Source organism: Candoia aspera, chromosome 2 (assembly GCF_035149785.1).
Source record: "Candoia aspera isolate rCanAsp1 chromosome 2, rCanAsp1.hap2, whole genome shotgun sequence".
NCBI classification, from domain to species: Eukaryota; Metazoa; Chordata; class Lepidosauria; order Squamata; family Boidae; genus Candoia; species Candoia aspera.
This window is the reverse complement of record NC_086154.1, coordinates 178,759,017-178,776,126: the sequence shown is the minus strand read 5'-3', so window position 1 is coordinate 178,776,126 and position 17,110 is coordinate 178,759,017. Positions and strand designations below refer to the sequence as shown.

Genomic DNA, 17,110 nt, shown 5'->3' with positions numbered 1-17,110 from the left:
GCCAGGGAGGCCTTTGCCCCGCTTCATCTACTTTACTACAATAAAGAGCATTCTTGGAATCTCTTCTGTGCCTGTTTCTTGACCTAGCCTACTTGTATGGCTGACAGCAATTAATATCTTTTGACAGAGATAGCATCTTAAGTAATTTGGCTGTAAGAGATTGAGTAGGATTCTGATTCTGTTATGGTGTAGTTTATAACACTCTAATGATGGCAAAGATAGTAGGCCAAATCTTACCTGTTTATTTTCTGAAGCATCTATAGGATTGGATTATTAATCATTCATTTAAAACACCTTTCCTGATTCCTAATAACCTAAACCTATATGAACTTCCAAGCAACTAGAATTTGTTCCCAAACCGAGAAAGAGGTACTGAAATTATAGTCAATGCTATTATACTATCTTCCAGTGTTTGGATATTTCTGACACCTTTGACAAATTCAAAGGTAACTGCTTCATTGTGAGAAAGATTATGACAGGCAAATTGTTTTTGAAGTTCTCTTTCCCTCACCCTAATCTTGAGGGGAAATTCATCTTAGTTCCTATCCTGCTTGTCCTTCAAACACCCAAAGACAGATGAAACATAGACAACCTTCCCACACACAACACCCAGGACTTGGATTACAATGGTAATTGCCATAAAACAGAGTCATCACAGATTTTGATCAGTCGACTCACTTGCCCAGATACTAACCCATTTACTGGGATAATAACCACTCTAGAACCGAACAGGCAGGCTACTGAGCTCTGGTCTGTCACATTCTGACAACTGTGGTGACTCCCTGACCAAGATCTTCCAAAGTTTGTATGCATAGTTTGAAATACATATCTCTTACATACAGAGGATATAAATAAATTATTCAGATTATGCATAATTAAACTATAGTGCTTTAATGTAATTGTAATCAATAACACAATTTTTTCCAATAAACTCTTAACTTATCCTACAATTGTTAAAATGGTAAAAAGTCCACATTTATTTTTTCAAAACAACTACATATAAGATTGAAACAAATTGAAAATGAGTTACTATAAAGGAAGATTAAATCTGCTACTTTTCTTTTTGAGAATGGCATATAACAAGATTCTTAAAGTGTTAGCCTCCATTTCGTTTAAAAAAATTTGAGACGTGTTTGGCCATCATGTCTCCTAGGATCTTTTTCGAACGTTAGACGCCTTTTTTTAAGCTGTGGTAATTGCATGAATTCTAAACCTGCCAAAAAAGAAGAAGAAATGATTATCAAATAAGCAGTCTACAACTATACAGATTTAGTTCATATATTCTATCCTTTAATAAGGTGTGTATTCTTAACTCTTCAAAAGTGTAATTTAGCAGAATGTAAGCATTTCAAGAGTCCTGATTTTAATTTGTACATTTATTAGATTCATATGCTTGCCTTCCTGTTCATAAAGAACATTCAAAGAACAGGATGTCCTCAGCAAGGTGAGTCTTTGTCAAAATGACGAAACATTATTGTGACATCATAGCACAAGCACTGCCCATTACACCCACGAAGTGTGATGACACAAGTACAAAAGGGGTGGGGTTGACACTGTGATGCATATTTCATCATTTGCCCCCAGCTTGCCTCCCCTGTGCATGCCCATGCCTAAGAAATATACACTTGCCATACATAGAATCACAACATTAAAAATAAGTACCTTTTTTAAAACGTCAAACCAGGTAATTAGACATAACAAAAAGCATTGTCTACTAAAGGCTTGGTAAAAGTTTTGGCTGCTCTTCCAAAGGGAAATGTATCTGCACAACTCTCCTAATGAGTATATTTATGTGCTTTATGTCACTTGATTATGCTTCAGAGAAATAACATGAAATGCCATTCTAAGCCAGACTCATACAATCTGAAGCTTCAGGATTTCATGTGGTCCTTAAAAACTTCCAAACGTTACCAAACTCATTTTTAATCTGATAGAAGTGAAAAATTGTTCAATACTTACTAGAAAGTTCATTATTCATTAAATGTAAATGAAATTAATTCTGTCATGACCCAACACAGTATTTTAGGGAATCTGGCCCATGGCATGGAAATCAAAGCTAGGTGTGGCCCTCCAACTGAAAAATGTGGACTCTTGTTCTAAATCTTGGACACGCAACCCGGAGGCTTCATGCAATTCTCCAGCTCCCTAAGATTGCATCACTGAAATTCTTCAGTAAATCAATTTTCAATGTAGCAATTTTGGGCAGGATTCATTTTTAGATTTTTTTTTAAAAGGCCGCCCCCCCCCAAGTCTTGAATGCAAATTCTAAACCCCCTCCAAAAATTTTCGCTGAATAATTATAGGCTTCCAGTGGAAACAGTGGACTGAATGGCTGTGCCCGCTAGTTCAGCAGGCAGAGCTGACAACGTGGTAACTTTTTTCGGGCTCAGGCAGGTTTTCCTGAAACTCAGAAATGTTCTTCGGATCAAGGAAAACACCTGGAATCACCCCATCTGTCCTCCGGACGGTTGCTTGCAGCCAGAAAATCACAGATTTTTGCGTTCGACTGGTGAGAGCCACCTGGGAGGCAGGGACTTCATCACTTTCCAAGCCATGCTGTAGCCTTAAAGGGAGACTAAGTCTGGCCACCCCATTTCTAAATCACCAGTTTGTATTTTTTTAAAGTGTATGTATCCCAAGAGAGGCTTTCTACAATGAGGAGAAGCTGGTTCTCTTGGTGCTTAATGTTATTTTTGGGATTACTTTAAAAAAAAAAAAAATCTTTTAAGTTTTGGATTTCGTTTCCTTCCAAAGGAAATTCCAAAGATTAGAGTAAACAACTGTCTTCCTGTTATTATTTTTGTATTAAATTTCAAGATATCAGCATTTTCCTACACATTGAATCGGTTGATTTGAACCTTCAGTTTTCTGTTTTCACTTTCCCTTGAGAACAGTCTGCTATTTCACTTTCACTTTATGTAAACACACTTTGGAACTCTTCCATATCTTCAACTTTCGCTGGTTAAACTCCTAGGGGGCGCCATAATCTACTGCGTGAGACATGGAGGATTTCAGACAGATTCTTTCTGATTTTTAGCCATATAAATTTGATAGATAGAACCAGTTTGGTCTAGTGGTTAAGGTTCTGGGCTAGAAACCAGGAATCTGTGAGTTCTAGTCCCGCCTGAAAGCCAGCTGGGTGACCTTGGGCCAGTCCCTCTCTCTCAGCCCAACTCGGGGCAATGTAGACTAGCCTCCTCGTGGTGCACCCCAGGCAATGTGACTTGTCACGGCTAAATAGTCTACACATCTGGCTGCTGGACCTCACAAGGATTTCCCAGCAAGAAAAAGCAGCATGAACACTGAACAGCTACGCCATATGATAAAAAAAAACAAAAACCTAACAGGTTTGTTGTGGGGAAAAGAGGAGGAGGAAGGAGTATTAGGTATGTTCGCCACCTTGAGTTATTTATATAAAAAAAATAATAAAGGTGGGATAAAAATTAAATAAATTATAAATAAATAAATAAATAAACAAATAGAATAGTAGTTGTAATAATAATAATAATATCTAATCAGGTAACAAAAAAGGGAGGTGAAAGACTGTGGCAACAAAAATATCCTTACTTTTCAACAACATCAGATGTCATATAAAAAGTAGAATACAGTGAAAAGCAGAGCTGACAACCATGGCAGAATGAAGAACTGGCAAGTAAACTGGCTCTGATAATTCCTCTCCAGACAAGGAGAGGACCTGTGATCACCCACAAGTGCTTCAGACACTGCTCCTCATGAGGAGACAGCAAGACAGCAGTGTCTGGCGAGTTTAAAGCTCTGGGAGATGAGGGAATAGCCATCTTTCTCAAACCACTGTTGGTGCCTATGAAAGGACACTAAATTTGCATACTTCCTTTTCTAATCACTTTTGGAAATGGCTTGTTAATTGGTTTTCAGCTATTAGAAACCTTTGGATAAACAAGTTTGACAGCACTGGGCAAGTTCCCTACAATCCTTAGTGAAAGAAAGTTAACTACAAGTTTAAGAACTTAAAAAAAGTATTTTTTTTTGGAATAAACAGAAAAAGGGTGATTAACCCTTTGATTTTAGAAAATTACAAATGGACTAAGGGTCCAGATAAATTCAAAATAAGATTTTGGAATTAATAATAAAGAATCCTTCCCATAAGAAAATACTTTGTTTTGAATTTAAAAAAAAGTATAAGATAAGGCTTTGAAAATTGGATGCCAGAGGGAACTAGAGGGAACTAAAGATTACTGTTAAAGGAGAAGAATACATAAACTTGACTTACAATTACACAATAAAGCAAACTATTCTAATATTGGCAGGGCTGCAACTAGGTCTGTGTCACCTGGGGCAAACATGGATTCCACGCCCATTTTGGTGCTCCCCCAGTGCTCATTAAAGTAAAAACACGGCTATGCCATCTGACCTGGGATGGGAGGGGGGACAGCTACTCATGGCGGTGGTTGGTCCCGTGAGGGTGCCAAGGTTAAGATCTTCCCATCTTGAATTTTATATTTTATATTTTGTACTTGTATTGTAATTTTATGTATTTATATTTAATTGCTACCATTTTTATTATTTGTAAGCTGCCTAGAGTCATTGGGCATGAGATGGGTGGCAGAGAAATTTAATAAATAAATAGATAGATAGATAGATAGATAGATAGATAGATAGATAGATAGATATTTTTGAATAATGGACTCAGAAGTTAATTTTAATAGTGTTTTTAATAAAATTGCTATTAAAAAGAAGTTAATTTTAATAATGTAAGCAGTGATATCTGCCTCTATGGAGAGACTGTCTAAAAGTGTAAGGACTGAGTCTGATTCTGAGGCTGAGGAAGGGAAAATTGAAACCTATGCTAGCCAATTCAGGGAAATCGAAACTCGGAGTGACTCAGCGAAGCAGGAAAGTCCTGAGCAGCTGACTGGACAAAACCAAGAGCCGGATTCAAAACTGCCAGTCAGCGCAAGGGAGAGGCAAGCAAAAGGCATGCCAAGCAAAAGGAAGCTTGATTGGTTCCCGAGGAAAAACGGCGTGAAGGGAACAAAATAAAAAGGGTTGCTGGAGACAAATGTTCTACTGAGCGAATAGCTTCTTAGAAGAAGAAAAGCTGGAACTGTTCTCGGAGCCCTGCCCTGTAGCCACTACGGAACCAGAGCCTTCCTGGCCTTCTAGACCTTGCCTTGCTTCCTTGCCGCGCAATCCAGCCTTGCCTTGCCTTGCCTTGCCGTTTTGCCTTGAAGCCCAGTCAAGTCTTGCCTTGCTGCCTCGCTGTACAATCTAGCCGAGACTTGCCTTGCCATTTTACCTTGAAGCCTGGTTGAGTCTTGCCTTGCTGCGCAATCCAGCCAAGCCTTGCCGTGCTGTTTTGCCTCAAAGCTCAGTCGAGTCTTGCCTTGCCTCCCAGCCAAGAAGTCAAGTCAAGTCGATTCCTGCCACTCCACCTCGCAGCTCAGTCAAGTCTTGCATTGCCTCCCAGGCAACAAGTCAAGTCGAGTCGATTCCTGCCACCCTGCCTTGAAGCTCAGTCGAGTCTTGCCTTGCCACCCAGCCAAGAAGCCCAGTTGAGTCAAATCTTGCTGTCTCGCCACGGAGTACAGTCGAGCCTAACCTTGTTGCCTCGTTGCGATCCATAGCTGAGTTTTGTCTTGTAGTTTTACTGTGTCCTCCAGCTGAGGCTGGTTCAGTTGCCTTGCTGCCAGTTCCCGCTGAGTCCTGTTGCACCTCCTTGCCTCAGTCTCCAGTTGAGTCCTGCCTAGCTGCCTTGCCACTGGTTCCAGTCGAGTCCTGTCCAGCGACATCGCCTTGCTCTCCAGCTGAACCTGACTTTGCTGTCTGGCCAAGTTCTCTACCATTGCCTGGTTGGGCTTGAATTGAACTATTAATTAAAGGACAGTTATTGATTGTATATAGTTGGATTGTAAATAAAGAATTCCATTTTACTTCCCAGTGCCTCATAGTCTAACCAGAACAAAAAGATGTTGTGAAAGAGGAACAAGTTCTACCTGACAAGATCGAGACTGAGTTGAAAGTGGATTTACAAATGACAGGCTACAAGAATGACATGGAAAAATATGTTACACTGGATATACAAAAGAAACTGGCTGATGACTTAATAATTAAAAAGAATATACAAATAATAAACTGAGCTACTGACCTGTAAATGATATTAGATTTACAAAAGAGGCTTGTTAAAGTTTTGAAGAATCTCAAGAGAAGGGACAAAGACAAAATGAAATCAAGTTCTACAACATTATTTGAATGGACTAAAGACTAAGATTGTTAGAAGTAAAAGGAAGGAATATAAAGTTGGTTTATTTGATCGAGGTTAACACAGATACATTGTTATCTCTGGTAACCCTTAATGGGCTTTTGTTAACACCAGGACTGAAATGACGATGCTTTATATATGTCATGAGTACTGATGGCGAGCAGGAGGGGGCCTCTATCCAGGGTGGAAAACGCATGCGTAGTACTGAGGAATTAAGCAGCCATTCAGAGAGACACAGATCAGACCCACCTTAACCTTTGGGGTTTATATGTCTGGGTTTTTCCCACGCTTCTTCAGTTTGTTAGGATTCTGTTTTATGTAACAGTAATAAACACTAGAGACCTACTCCTCATCTCAGCATGATTTCTGACTGTTAGGACATGTATTTGTTTATAGATAAGAGATGGGATATGGGAAGAAGAGATCATTTGTTGTATTTTAAGAGGAGGTGATATGTTATTAAAATTGTTTATACTTGTGATGAAGATAAGAAGTCACTTCTTTATATATTTCTTTTCTTTTCTTTTACTATATTCTTACTTTCTTTTCTCTTTCTCTTTCTCTTTTTTTCTACACCTCCTATTCTTTGTTTATATTTTCTATCTTTTTTAGTTTATATTAGTTTTTACTGTTGTAATTATAAGCTTTAATAAAATTACTATAAAAAAATAATAAGAATACAGATTTGGTGGCAGGAATTGACTTGACTTGTCTGGGAGGGAACGCAAGACATCTCTACTTTCTAGAACTATGGTTTGGCAACTAAGATACAGATGAAGTATCTAACCCTGTTATATCTCCTTTTGAATCGAATCTTTGCTTTTTAATGATCAAGAAACTTAACCTGAAGAAAAACTGTAAATATCATTTGTATATATATATTTAATGTAATGTTAAATGTGTGTTAGTCTATCCATTGTTTAGTAAAATAAAACTCATTTTATTTCAGTTGTTATTATGCCATTTTATGCAAATGGAAAATGAAGCATGCAGGCCTGAATTCCATACATTATAAGCTGCTGAATAACGCTAATAGCTATGATTCATTGTCACAGATGTTAGGCTTTTCTTTTCCTAAAATTTCTCCTATAATAACTCTATTTAATCCATTAAATTAAATTTAATCAACTTTAGTCTTTGTTCTGATCAGTCAGTTAATTTATGGAGTGGCTCCAAGCCTGCCATCCAACAGCAAAGTATTGCTCCTTGCCCTGAAAAATGTTGCATGTCCCTGTTTTAACCTTGAATACAAATTGTTGCAGTTTAAATATTTTTCACGTCATTTCCCCTTGACCTACTGTTTTCTTTTTCTATACACTTCTCAATCTTTCATGCATCTGAAAGTGGAGCCTTGTCCATAAAGGCCTATGTCCTAATAAAATAGTCTTCAAAATGTTTCATGATTCTTTCTTGTTTTAAGAACCACACAGTAGTACACTTCACTAGAAAATATATAGAAAAAAGAGTTGCATGTAGAAGTACAGATTCTCAAACATCATCTTTAACCCATGTGGAATAGATGATAGCATTGCTTACAGTTCTTTTACAATCATCTTAACTCCCCAAGGTTTGACAATATGAGCTGCCCAACACATTTTAATTAACTTTTCCTTATTCAGCACAAGCTTCCCTTAGCCTGACAATGTTTGAAGCAGCAAATTGGTAGCTGTAATCAAAGCAAGAAAGTATCAGAATCTAATACAAATAGACCCTATCTGAACTCTGCAGGGATGGCACTTGGTCAAATATACCATTTAACAAGTTGACTGCCCTAAAAACCCTTGGATTATATCAGGGTTCTTTCTTTCTTTCTTTCTTTCTTTCTTTCTTTCTTTCTTTCTTTCTTTCTTTCTTTCTTTCTTTTTCTTTCTTTCTTTCTTTCTTTCTTTCTTTCTTTCCCATTCATTCATTCATTCATTCATTCATATTTATTAGCTGTCCAACTCTAATGGAGTCTGGGCAGCGAGAGTTCCAAGAACCCTTCTATAAACCAATTTCTGTACAAGACATACAGTGTATTTATTTATTAATCAAATTTATCACTGCCCATCTCCCAAAAGGGACTCTGGGCGGTTTACAATAAAACGTAAATAAAAATATAAAACTGTAAAACACTATAATACATAATAAAATAAATATAATAAAAACCTCAATGGCTGGAAGTTCTTTATGATTTGCAGGCAGAGCAGGCTCCTTCTAAGAAACTAACCATCCCCAGGAATGGCTACTCTCTCTCCCGCCCCAGGCATGATAACAGAACCAGGTCTTTAGTTGTTGCCTAAAGTCCAGGAGGGAGGGAGCCAATCTCACTTCTGAGGGAAGGATATTCCAAAGGGCGGGAGCTGCTGCAGAGAAGGCCCGCCTCCTGGACCCCGCCAGATGGAATTCTCTTGCAGACAGGGTCTGTAGCATGCCCTCTCTGCACGACTGGGTGGGACGGGTTGATGTGATAGGGAGGAGACGGTCCCTTAGGTAACCTGGACCCGTGCCATATAGGGCTTTAAAGGTGATAACCAACACCTTGAATTGGACCCGGAAGCATACTGGCAACCAATGCAGCTTGTGGAGCAAAGGGGTGACATGTGCTGATCTTGGGAAACCCAAGATTGCCCGCGCGGCTGCATTTTGCACCAACTGTAGCTTCCGGATACTCTTCAAGGGTAGCCCCACGTAGAGTGCATTGCAGTAGTCTATATGTACATGTATAGATACGGTAGCTGCCATTTTGTGCATGGGCAAACATGTTCGCCTCTGTCTGACACATGTGCAAGCATGGCAGCCACCTTCTTTTGCCCCTTTCCATAATGTTGGATTTACATAAGTCATGGCATCCTTAACCTGGAGACTCCTTGTATCTAAGTGATTATGAACAAAGTTTTATAGATGTGAAGGTGTGAGAGGAAAAAAAGAAAAGATAATGCTCTTTTTTCTCCTGGCCTGGAAAACTTTTTTTTTTAATGGAAAGATAAAAATGCTTTTAGAATAATGAATGTAATAAGACAAGATGCTCATATATTGCTGTTTTTTCTTTCCCAAATGCTTTCTGCCTTTTGCAATAGGAAGGCTTTTAACTAAAACAATGTTTATAAATTTTTCTGCAAGTGCAGGGGCCAGCTGGTTAGGTAAATATCCCCTCCTTATGTTTTCATCTTTAAGAACATGGGAGTTCATATTTTCAGTAAGTAAGGCACTGCGGGTTAAACCGCTGAGCTGCTGAACTTGCCGATCGGAAGGTCGGAAAGTCGGCGGTTCGAATCCGCGTGACGGGGTGAGCTCCCATTGCTAGTCCCAGCTCCTGCCAACCTAGCAGTTCGAAAACATGCCAATGTGAGTAGATTAATAGGTACCGCTTCGGCAGGCAGGTAACGGTGTTCCGTGTAGTCATGCCGGCCACATGACCACGGAAGTGTCTACGGACAAACGCCGGCTCTTCGGCTTTGAAACGGAGACGAGCACCGCCCCCTAGAGTTGGACACGACTGGACTTCATGTCGAGGGAAACCTTTACCTTTACCTTTAAGATAATCCTAGCTGCCTTGGTGTATGCCTTTCCATCCCCATAATTTCAAAACTCTTTTTAACATTATATTGTTACCAAAACATTTAAACCTCAGATTTAAGTATTTATTAATCACTTGAATTATTTTATGTTTCCTTGGCAATATAATAACAATTGTTAACACAAACGTGCTTGCAACAAAAGACCTCAGTAATACTTTTCATAGCAAAAAATGGCACCTGCCATGCTTGCACTTATGTGAAACAGAGGCCAACATGTTTGTGCTTGTGCAAAATGGCAGCTACCAAGATTGTACCCGTGGACTCTAACTACACTTGAGACCAGTTCATTATTGTCAATTTTCTAGATTTCAGTGTTCAAGGTGCTATCAGTTTCAGTAACTGATACATTTGCATGAACCAGAAATGACAACTCCTGGTTCTGATCTGACTCCTTGATTGGTTGTAAATGTAAAGAATCAGGGCATGAACTGGCAAGCAGATTCTGGCCAGTGAATGGCAGGAGGCTGTGGTGAAGCACCTGGTGGACCTCCACAGGCCACTGATGATCTGTTAATTACAGACTGGGCATCACTGATGTAGAGCAGAAGAGTGCTACAATTCCTGTTCTCAGATGACAAGAGGGCAGTTGAGCTCTCAGATGCAAAAGGAAGATGCATTTCTGCCCCCAAGTGGGGGGCAATGCCATTTTCCCCTAGGGAAGGAAGAAAGATTCACCGTGGGACTGGGAGGCTTGGCTGATCTTTTTCTGACTCTTTATCAGTGGATGCTTTGATGAGTCCTCAGTGGACTGAAAAGGCAAAAGGAATGCCAAAAGAACATTTTAAAAACATTTTAAAGTAAATTCAGTTAGCAACCATAGTATTTTCTGAGCAAATTAGGCATGTAACAAATATGCCAAACATGTTAGTTGTATGAGTAAACCAAGCTATACATATTGCATTGTATGTTATTAAAACAGCAATGTGAACTTAGATCAGTAAAGGGTGATGAAAAAATGAACACTGCATATATTTCAATTTTTTCCCCAAATTGCACTTTTGCTGCAAAAAAATTCCTTGGCTTCAAAATTTCTGGAACTTTTACATCTCTAGAGCTACATGAATCAATCATTTTTTGAAATCTAAAAGTATTCTGTGTATACTTATATGCTTTTTTTAAAGTATATAAAAAAGAGGGAAGGGAAGACTCTCTTGAGTCAAACCCCTGCTTACCACATGAACCTGAAGGTTTGAGGCAACAGTACAGAAGTGATCAGCTATTGCCTTCTCCTGGGTTTTTTTTTTCTTTTACTTACCAATCTAGCCTACTGCCTTGGCACTTCCTGGTGGCCTTCCATCCAAGTACTAACCTGCCTGGGTTTTTAAAGGTCAGCTAAGATCAGCAAGGTACTATCTATTATAGCATGATTGTAAATGGAAAGATGCACTGATATTGCTCAATAAAACCAATGGTAAAACAATAAACTATGTGTTTTCATTAGAACAAAGGTAACATTGAACATTCCCTTACCTGAAACAACTTCTTGTTTTTGTTCAGCTGATAATGAATTAGGTCCTTTCCCCCTGGTATATTCTCCAGTAAATTGAACGCCCAAGTTCATAAACCCATCTGGACTGGATATGGCTTTGCATACATGTGAATCATAGGGAGATGAATCCATTGCTTGTATGAATGGGGAGTCACCCCAAAATCTTTCCTCAAATTGTAATTCAGGACTGCTACTTGTTTTTCCTCCTATATTTAAAAAATTGCCTGAGCTTTGCTGGGATGGAACATCTTTTCTCCTAGAAATGAAGTGACAAGAATGCTTGAAATCCTGGATAGAATTCAGTTGTTGTACAAGAGGTTGCTTTTTTCCCAAGTGTTCATTTTTAGCCTCATGACAGATAGGATTCTTTAAGAAATCAGAGATCTCTAGCTGTTGGCCTGTGACTACTTCTGAAACAGTCATTCTGGTCTGTGGACAATTCTCAATATAAGAACTTATGTCCTGAGTACAGTGCAAAAATGGCATTTTGGTTTCATTATTGATATGGGCAGGTCCTCCAATATTGTTCAGTGTTAGATGTGATACATTTATTCTTCTTTCTGTTTCCACTTTTTTCAGAAATGGGAGATAAAGTTGCCTCTCTTCCCCTACATTATCCTGAAAGGGACAGATGTCTCCTTCATACAGTATTGAAGGTATGACTACATTATGTTCTCCAGTTGATTTCAGAGAACCGCAGGATACATTTTGGCAGATATCTGAGGAATAGTTTTTGTTCTGTTCTTCATGGAAGCATTCTGAATGCTCAGTAAAAGGACTATGTCCTTGAAATCTGGAGAACGAAGCTTCAGGAAGTGGAAGTTGAGAACAAGAGCAGATGGCAGAATTAATGTTTCCATGAAGAGGCATAATTTCTTTTCGTGTTTCCAGCCTTGTTAGTGGCTTGAGGATGTACAATGATGTGATATCACTAAAATTCTGAAAAAATAAGAAATAGAACTGAGTCCATAAAAATAAAAAAACACATGGAGTTTTTTAGTGTGGATATTCAACTGTTAGGTAACAGCAACAGAACTCCAGTCTGCAGAAAAATGTTTTCAACACCCAAAGGAGAGGTATAGCTTTGGGAACAAGGGGAGATTGTATCCTGGAAAAGCTTATGGGCTGGAAGAAATGCTAATAATGTTATGTTGATCACTGTGTTGGCATTCAAATTGCAACATTTTAAGAAATGTTTAGAATTTTGAGAAAAAAAATAGCATTATACCAGCAATATCTCCCTTGGCAGGTTGCACAATAGAGCTGTACAAATCCTTTGAAAGACATGCTTCTGATCACATGGGAAATGCAAAGCACAGTGGCTTGGATAAAGATATAACTGCTTTAACAATTGGAAAAGATCAGAAGCACCTCTTTTGAAGGATTTGTGCAGCTATATCACAAATGCCATAATGAAAGAAAATATTCACAAAGTTGAATTCAAACTATGCTGGATATGGTAAATAATATTACCATTACCAAGTTAACTACTGAAAAACCATTGGCATGTAGTAAAGCCCTGTCCTGGAGTGGAAACTTCTGTAGCCAAGTAACTATATCTTAAGCAAGGATTACATGGGGCATCAGTGCTGTTAACATTGTCGTGGTGATAGCCTACAATATCCTTAACCATGCTACAGCAACATTACAGAGGTGGTTGTTGTGGTATCACATTAATTTGGATTAAAATCAGAGTACACCTGAACTACAGTATGCTCTAGCAATTTTTCAGGGCAAGCTACACATAGTTTTAACTTGGATTAATATCAGAGTACACCTGAATTGATTCATAATCTTCTTGATAAGCAGCATTTTCTATATGTGGTTACAAAGGACTAGAATGACTGCAATACTGTTTGTTTGTTTTTTATTTAATGCATAGTTTTTTAAAAACTGCATTGGCATTAGCCGATATGGTTAGGAATGAATACAATCTCAGGAGCTATTTTGTTTTTTTTCCTGCTTCAACAACAACAACAAAACAACTGAATTATACACATGTCATGCTTATATCCTGGACAACTGACCTCCAAAACTTTTTCTGGCACCTCAGGCAGAAGTTCCCGAAGCTCAGCAAAAGATGCTGCCAGGAGCCATTCCAGTGAAGAACTTTTCTTTAGCATGACTTGAGCAACTAGTGGATTCATACATGGAAAAGTAAGCAAGCATTTCTCTGCCTAGAGAAAAAAATAAAAACAGAATTAGATTTATATTTTGTGTGGGTACTCCATTGGTAAATGTATCCAGGCAAATGAAGATGATATCTCATTGCTACAACCTCCCTCCCACAAAGTTTCAATAGGAAAAAAGGATCTGTAGAACAGGAAAAACTGATGTTGTTTCTTAATGGTCCACAGTGAAGTTCCCATGAGTATCTGTCATCTGAGAAATTATAGGTAACTAGTTCACTATAAGAACCTCCAATCTGGGGTGATGCTTGGACTCATTTCAAATTTTGAGAAAGTGGCATGGACGTAGTTGTCTTGGTCACAAAATGGCTACCTTGGCAATGTAACCAATTTTTGCCCCAGATTACTAATTTCACAAGAGGGCAAAATGATAAAGCTAGAAGAATAATCTGCCCAACCACTAAAGAACAAAACAGAAATGAGCTATGAGCTCCAAAACATAACATTTCTTTGAATACACAAATTTCTGCTCTATTCATCTCATAAAACAGAAACCCATTAATTTTTCCAAATCATCTTTAAACAAATCCCTCTAAAATTCATGTATTCCCCAAATCTAATGGAAGATCATTTTCAAAATAAATTTCCTGCTCAATTAACTTTCAATGTACTTACTTCCTATTGCCATTCCAACTAACCCCCTACTCTTTGCAAGTTACCGTGGAGGATTCCTCTTTAGAACATTTGGAATTCCCTAAGAAGAATTTGCTCCTAGGAATCTTGAAGCTGAATAAATCTCCCCTCTGCCTCTGAAAAAAAAAGCTGAGCTTCTATTCAGTCCTACAGAACACTAGCATCAGATGATCCAGGCTGATCAGTGTAAAAATACACATATAAGCAGGACTTCACATAAGTAAAGGCTTATTTCTTCTGTAAGACCTGTAAGTATGGATTTCTGCAAGAATCCTTCTCATAGCCTCTAACTAAACCTTGAGTGCAATTCTGAAAGTTCAGATTTAAAAACCTCCAGCTGCAAGCTTCTGGTTGCTGGAAAAATATTTGTTCTTCACATGGCAGATTTCTTTCATGTGATGACCTTGCCTTGTGGGTTGCCCAATGGAGTTCCTTTGACCTTGCTTTTGAACTGATTCTCCCATGAAGACATTTTGTTCCTGGTCTCCAAATTATCTCTATGTATCAGCTTCCTGGAGAATCTGAAGCAAGGAGTTGTTGCTCCACTTAAAGCAGGGAACTTTTTCTCTTGGTCAACCAACTCACCTACCCCCAGTCAATCAACCAGTTTCCCTGGGATTACCACTTAAACACAAATGCTGAACTAATTTAACATCTCTTAGGATCTACATCTCTTAAATGCTCTCTCAGTGTCCAGCACATTAGCACTAGAAATATTGGTGTCTTGTAAACAAAAGGAAGTCAGATCATTTACCTCTGATGGCAGGACAGAAAGCCATGACTTGCTCAGCTGATCCTGAGGGTGTTGTTTAGAAGCTAGCAGGACGTGGTCAGCTATCTGGCGAACCAAAAGTGCTGCCTCTTCAACTCCTGGTGTAAGAGCCACCTAAAACATATTTGCCTTTTAGATTTAGAATGAAAATCATATGCAAGTTGAAAGCACAAAAATAATCCTTTGATATCTTAATGCTCAAGTGATGCTGCATGTTCACCATCATATCCTAGATGGAAAAATGTAGCAAGTGTTATCTCTATTATGTATGCTCTGATAACCTAACTGGGACTGAGAATTATAAATATATTTTTCCTGTGGATTCTTGTACATTTTTGCATAATCAGTTAAGGATGTGAAACTCCCATTGTGTACTAACTTTAACAGACAAAGCTTTTTTAAGCAATATTCTTGTCAAGAGGAAGGAAGAGGTAATGTGGCCAAATGAATAAAGATGTCCTGAGTAAGGATGGCGAGCAGGGGGCTCCTTTCCAGACTGTTAAGCGCATGCGTAGCACTGAGGAATTGGTGAGCCATTCCAAGAGGCACAGATTGGGACAGCCTTAACCTGCAGGGTTTATATGGCTGGGTTTTTCCCACGCTTGTTCAGTTTGTTAGGATTACTGTTATGTATTAGCAATAAAACATTAGAGAACAGTTCCCTGTCTCAGAGTGTTTCCTGGGAGTCAGGACAAAAGGATTAGTCACTACTAAAATTTCTTGTATGAATCAAACTTTAGGATATACCCATACAGGCACTTTTGGCTGGGTTTTGTCACACACTTTTGAGAATGTAAAAAACAGCTCAGACAGAGGAAAATACTATTTATACCAGTCCCAATTACTTTTGTAAAAGAATAAAACTGCAAAACTCCAGGGATCAAATGTGCTCAATCAAAGCATTCTGACTCCCAAATTAGGACCACATGGGATGGTAGTAAGAAGGCCAACAAAATGGGTAAAGAACAAATCTGGGTACTGAAAGCTGCATATATGATAACCCTTTATTGTCTAGTGCATAGTGATTAGATTATCTGCTAGTGTGGGAACATAGTGACACATACATTTGAACACAAAACTACCTTCACTTCAAAGCCTTCTGACTTCTGTGCAAAAGGAATCAAGGCTGCATAAATCAAAGCAAGATGATGCAGAGTTTTTCCGGTTAGGCTATATCTAAATAAAACAGCATATTTTGTTATTGTCCTCCTACACACACACACACACAAACACAGAGTATTCCTTTTTAAAATCTTCTTTGAACATTAAATAGTCTCTTTACTTATTTACATTTTAAGCAAACAAAAGTTGCTGCATATAATTGTGCCTGAACATGTAGATTGAAGAAAAAGTGCTACAAATTATATACAATATTAATATTGTAACTATATTACATTATGTTTATCTGATATTTTAACTGCAAGCCTAAATGCTGCAATGAAGTGAGCAAAACCTAACATAAAATGTTCTGCAACAGTTCTGTTCCCTCCCAAATCTTTCCCAAACCCTAGAAAGAGAAAACTATTTGACTTAATTTCGATTAAGCAGAAACCTAAAGATGACTGGATGAATTCATATAGCCCTAACTTATGAACTAACCCTAACTATGAACCTGATGAGGAAAACTATTTACAGCAGGAGAGTGTTATTTGGTACTGTATGTCTACTGCCCAATCTGTATAAGTAAATTCAATGCCCCATCATCTGAGAAGTAAAAATAAAAACAGAAAAAACCCTAATGTCTTACAGTTATGCACTAAACAGATATACCTACAAAATAGTTCACAGCACTGTAACTGGGCAATCTGTGGCTTCAGAGTGCCATGCAACACTAAGAACAGAGCATTTCTGTTAAAGCTAAAGGTATGTACCACAAGCCAAGAGGTTTTTACTGAGGAAGGCTAATGATACATAGGGATGTGAAAGATGGATAAAGACAGAATAGCTGGAACCTGAATAGCTTAAATAAACATTTTAACGCATGAAATGTTAATAAGAATATTTCTGTGTTTCATCAATTATAACAAAGCAATCACCAGGTGCAGATTTATTTTCCACAGGCTAGAGTACTGCTTCCATGATTTGCCCTACATTTTGACAAATAAAAAATTAGATGTATGGAAGTATCCCAGAATACCTCCTTTGCTTCGGCAACAATTGTGCAACAATATCACAATTCTAACTTTTATTTTTTAAAAATGTACACTCCAAAATTTAAGCTTAAGAATT

The 17,110-nt window shown here is 38.2% G+C and overlaps 2 protein-coding genes across 2 annotated transcripts in view; one reads left to right on the top strand and one right to left on the bottom strand.

Annotated features, from left to right (window-relative positions):
• GNG10 (G protein subunit gamma 10) overlaps positions 1 to 12,280 on the top strand; it is a 38,549-nt gene extending 26,269 nt beyond the window's left edge. Inside the window, exon 3 of the mRNA XM_063294976.1 lies at positions 11,867 to 12,280. The gene's annotated coding sequence lies outside the window, so the exon portion shown is untranslated. The remainder of the gene's footprint in view (positions 1 to 11,866) is intronic.
• The window catches only part of SHOC1 (shortage in chiasmata 1), a 52,667-nt gene continuing 36,487 nt past the window's right edge, over positions 931 to 17,110 (bottom strand). The window contains exons 24-28 of the mRNA XM_063293077.1: positions 15,964 to 16,057; positions 14,864 to 14,995; positions 13,315 to 13,464; positions 11,269 to 12,226; positions 931 to 1,213 (exon numbers count right to left, since the gene is read on the bottom strand). Of these exons, the coding sequence (XP_063149147.1) occupies positions 1,113 to 1,213; positions 11,269 to 12,226; positions 13,315 to 13,464; positions 14,864 to 14,995; positions 15,964 to 16,057 (1,435 nt within the window). The 3' untranslated portion in view covers positions 931 to 1,112. The remainder of the gene's footprint in view (positions 1,214 to 11,268; positions 12,227 to 13,314; positions 13,465 to 14,863; positions 14,996 to 15,963; positions 16,058 to 17,110) is intronic.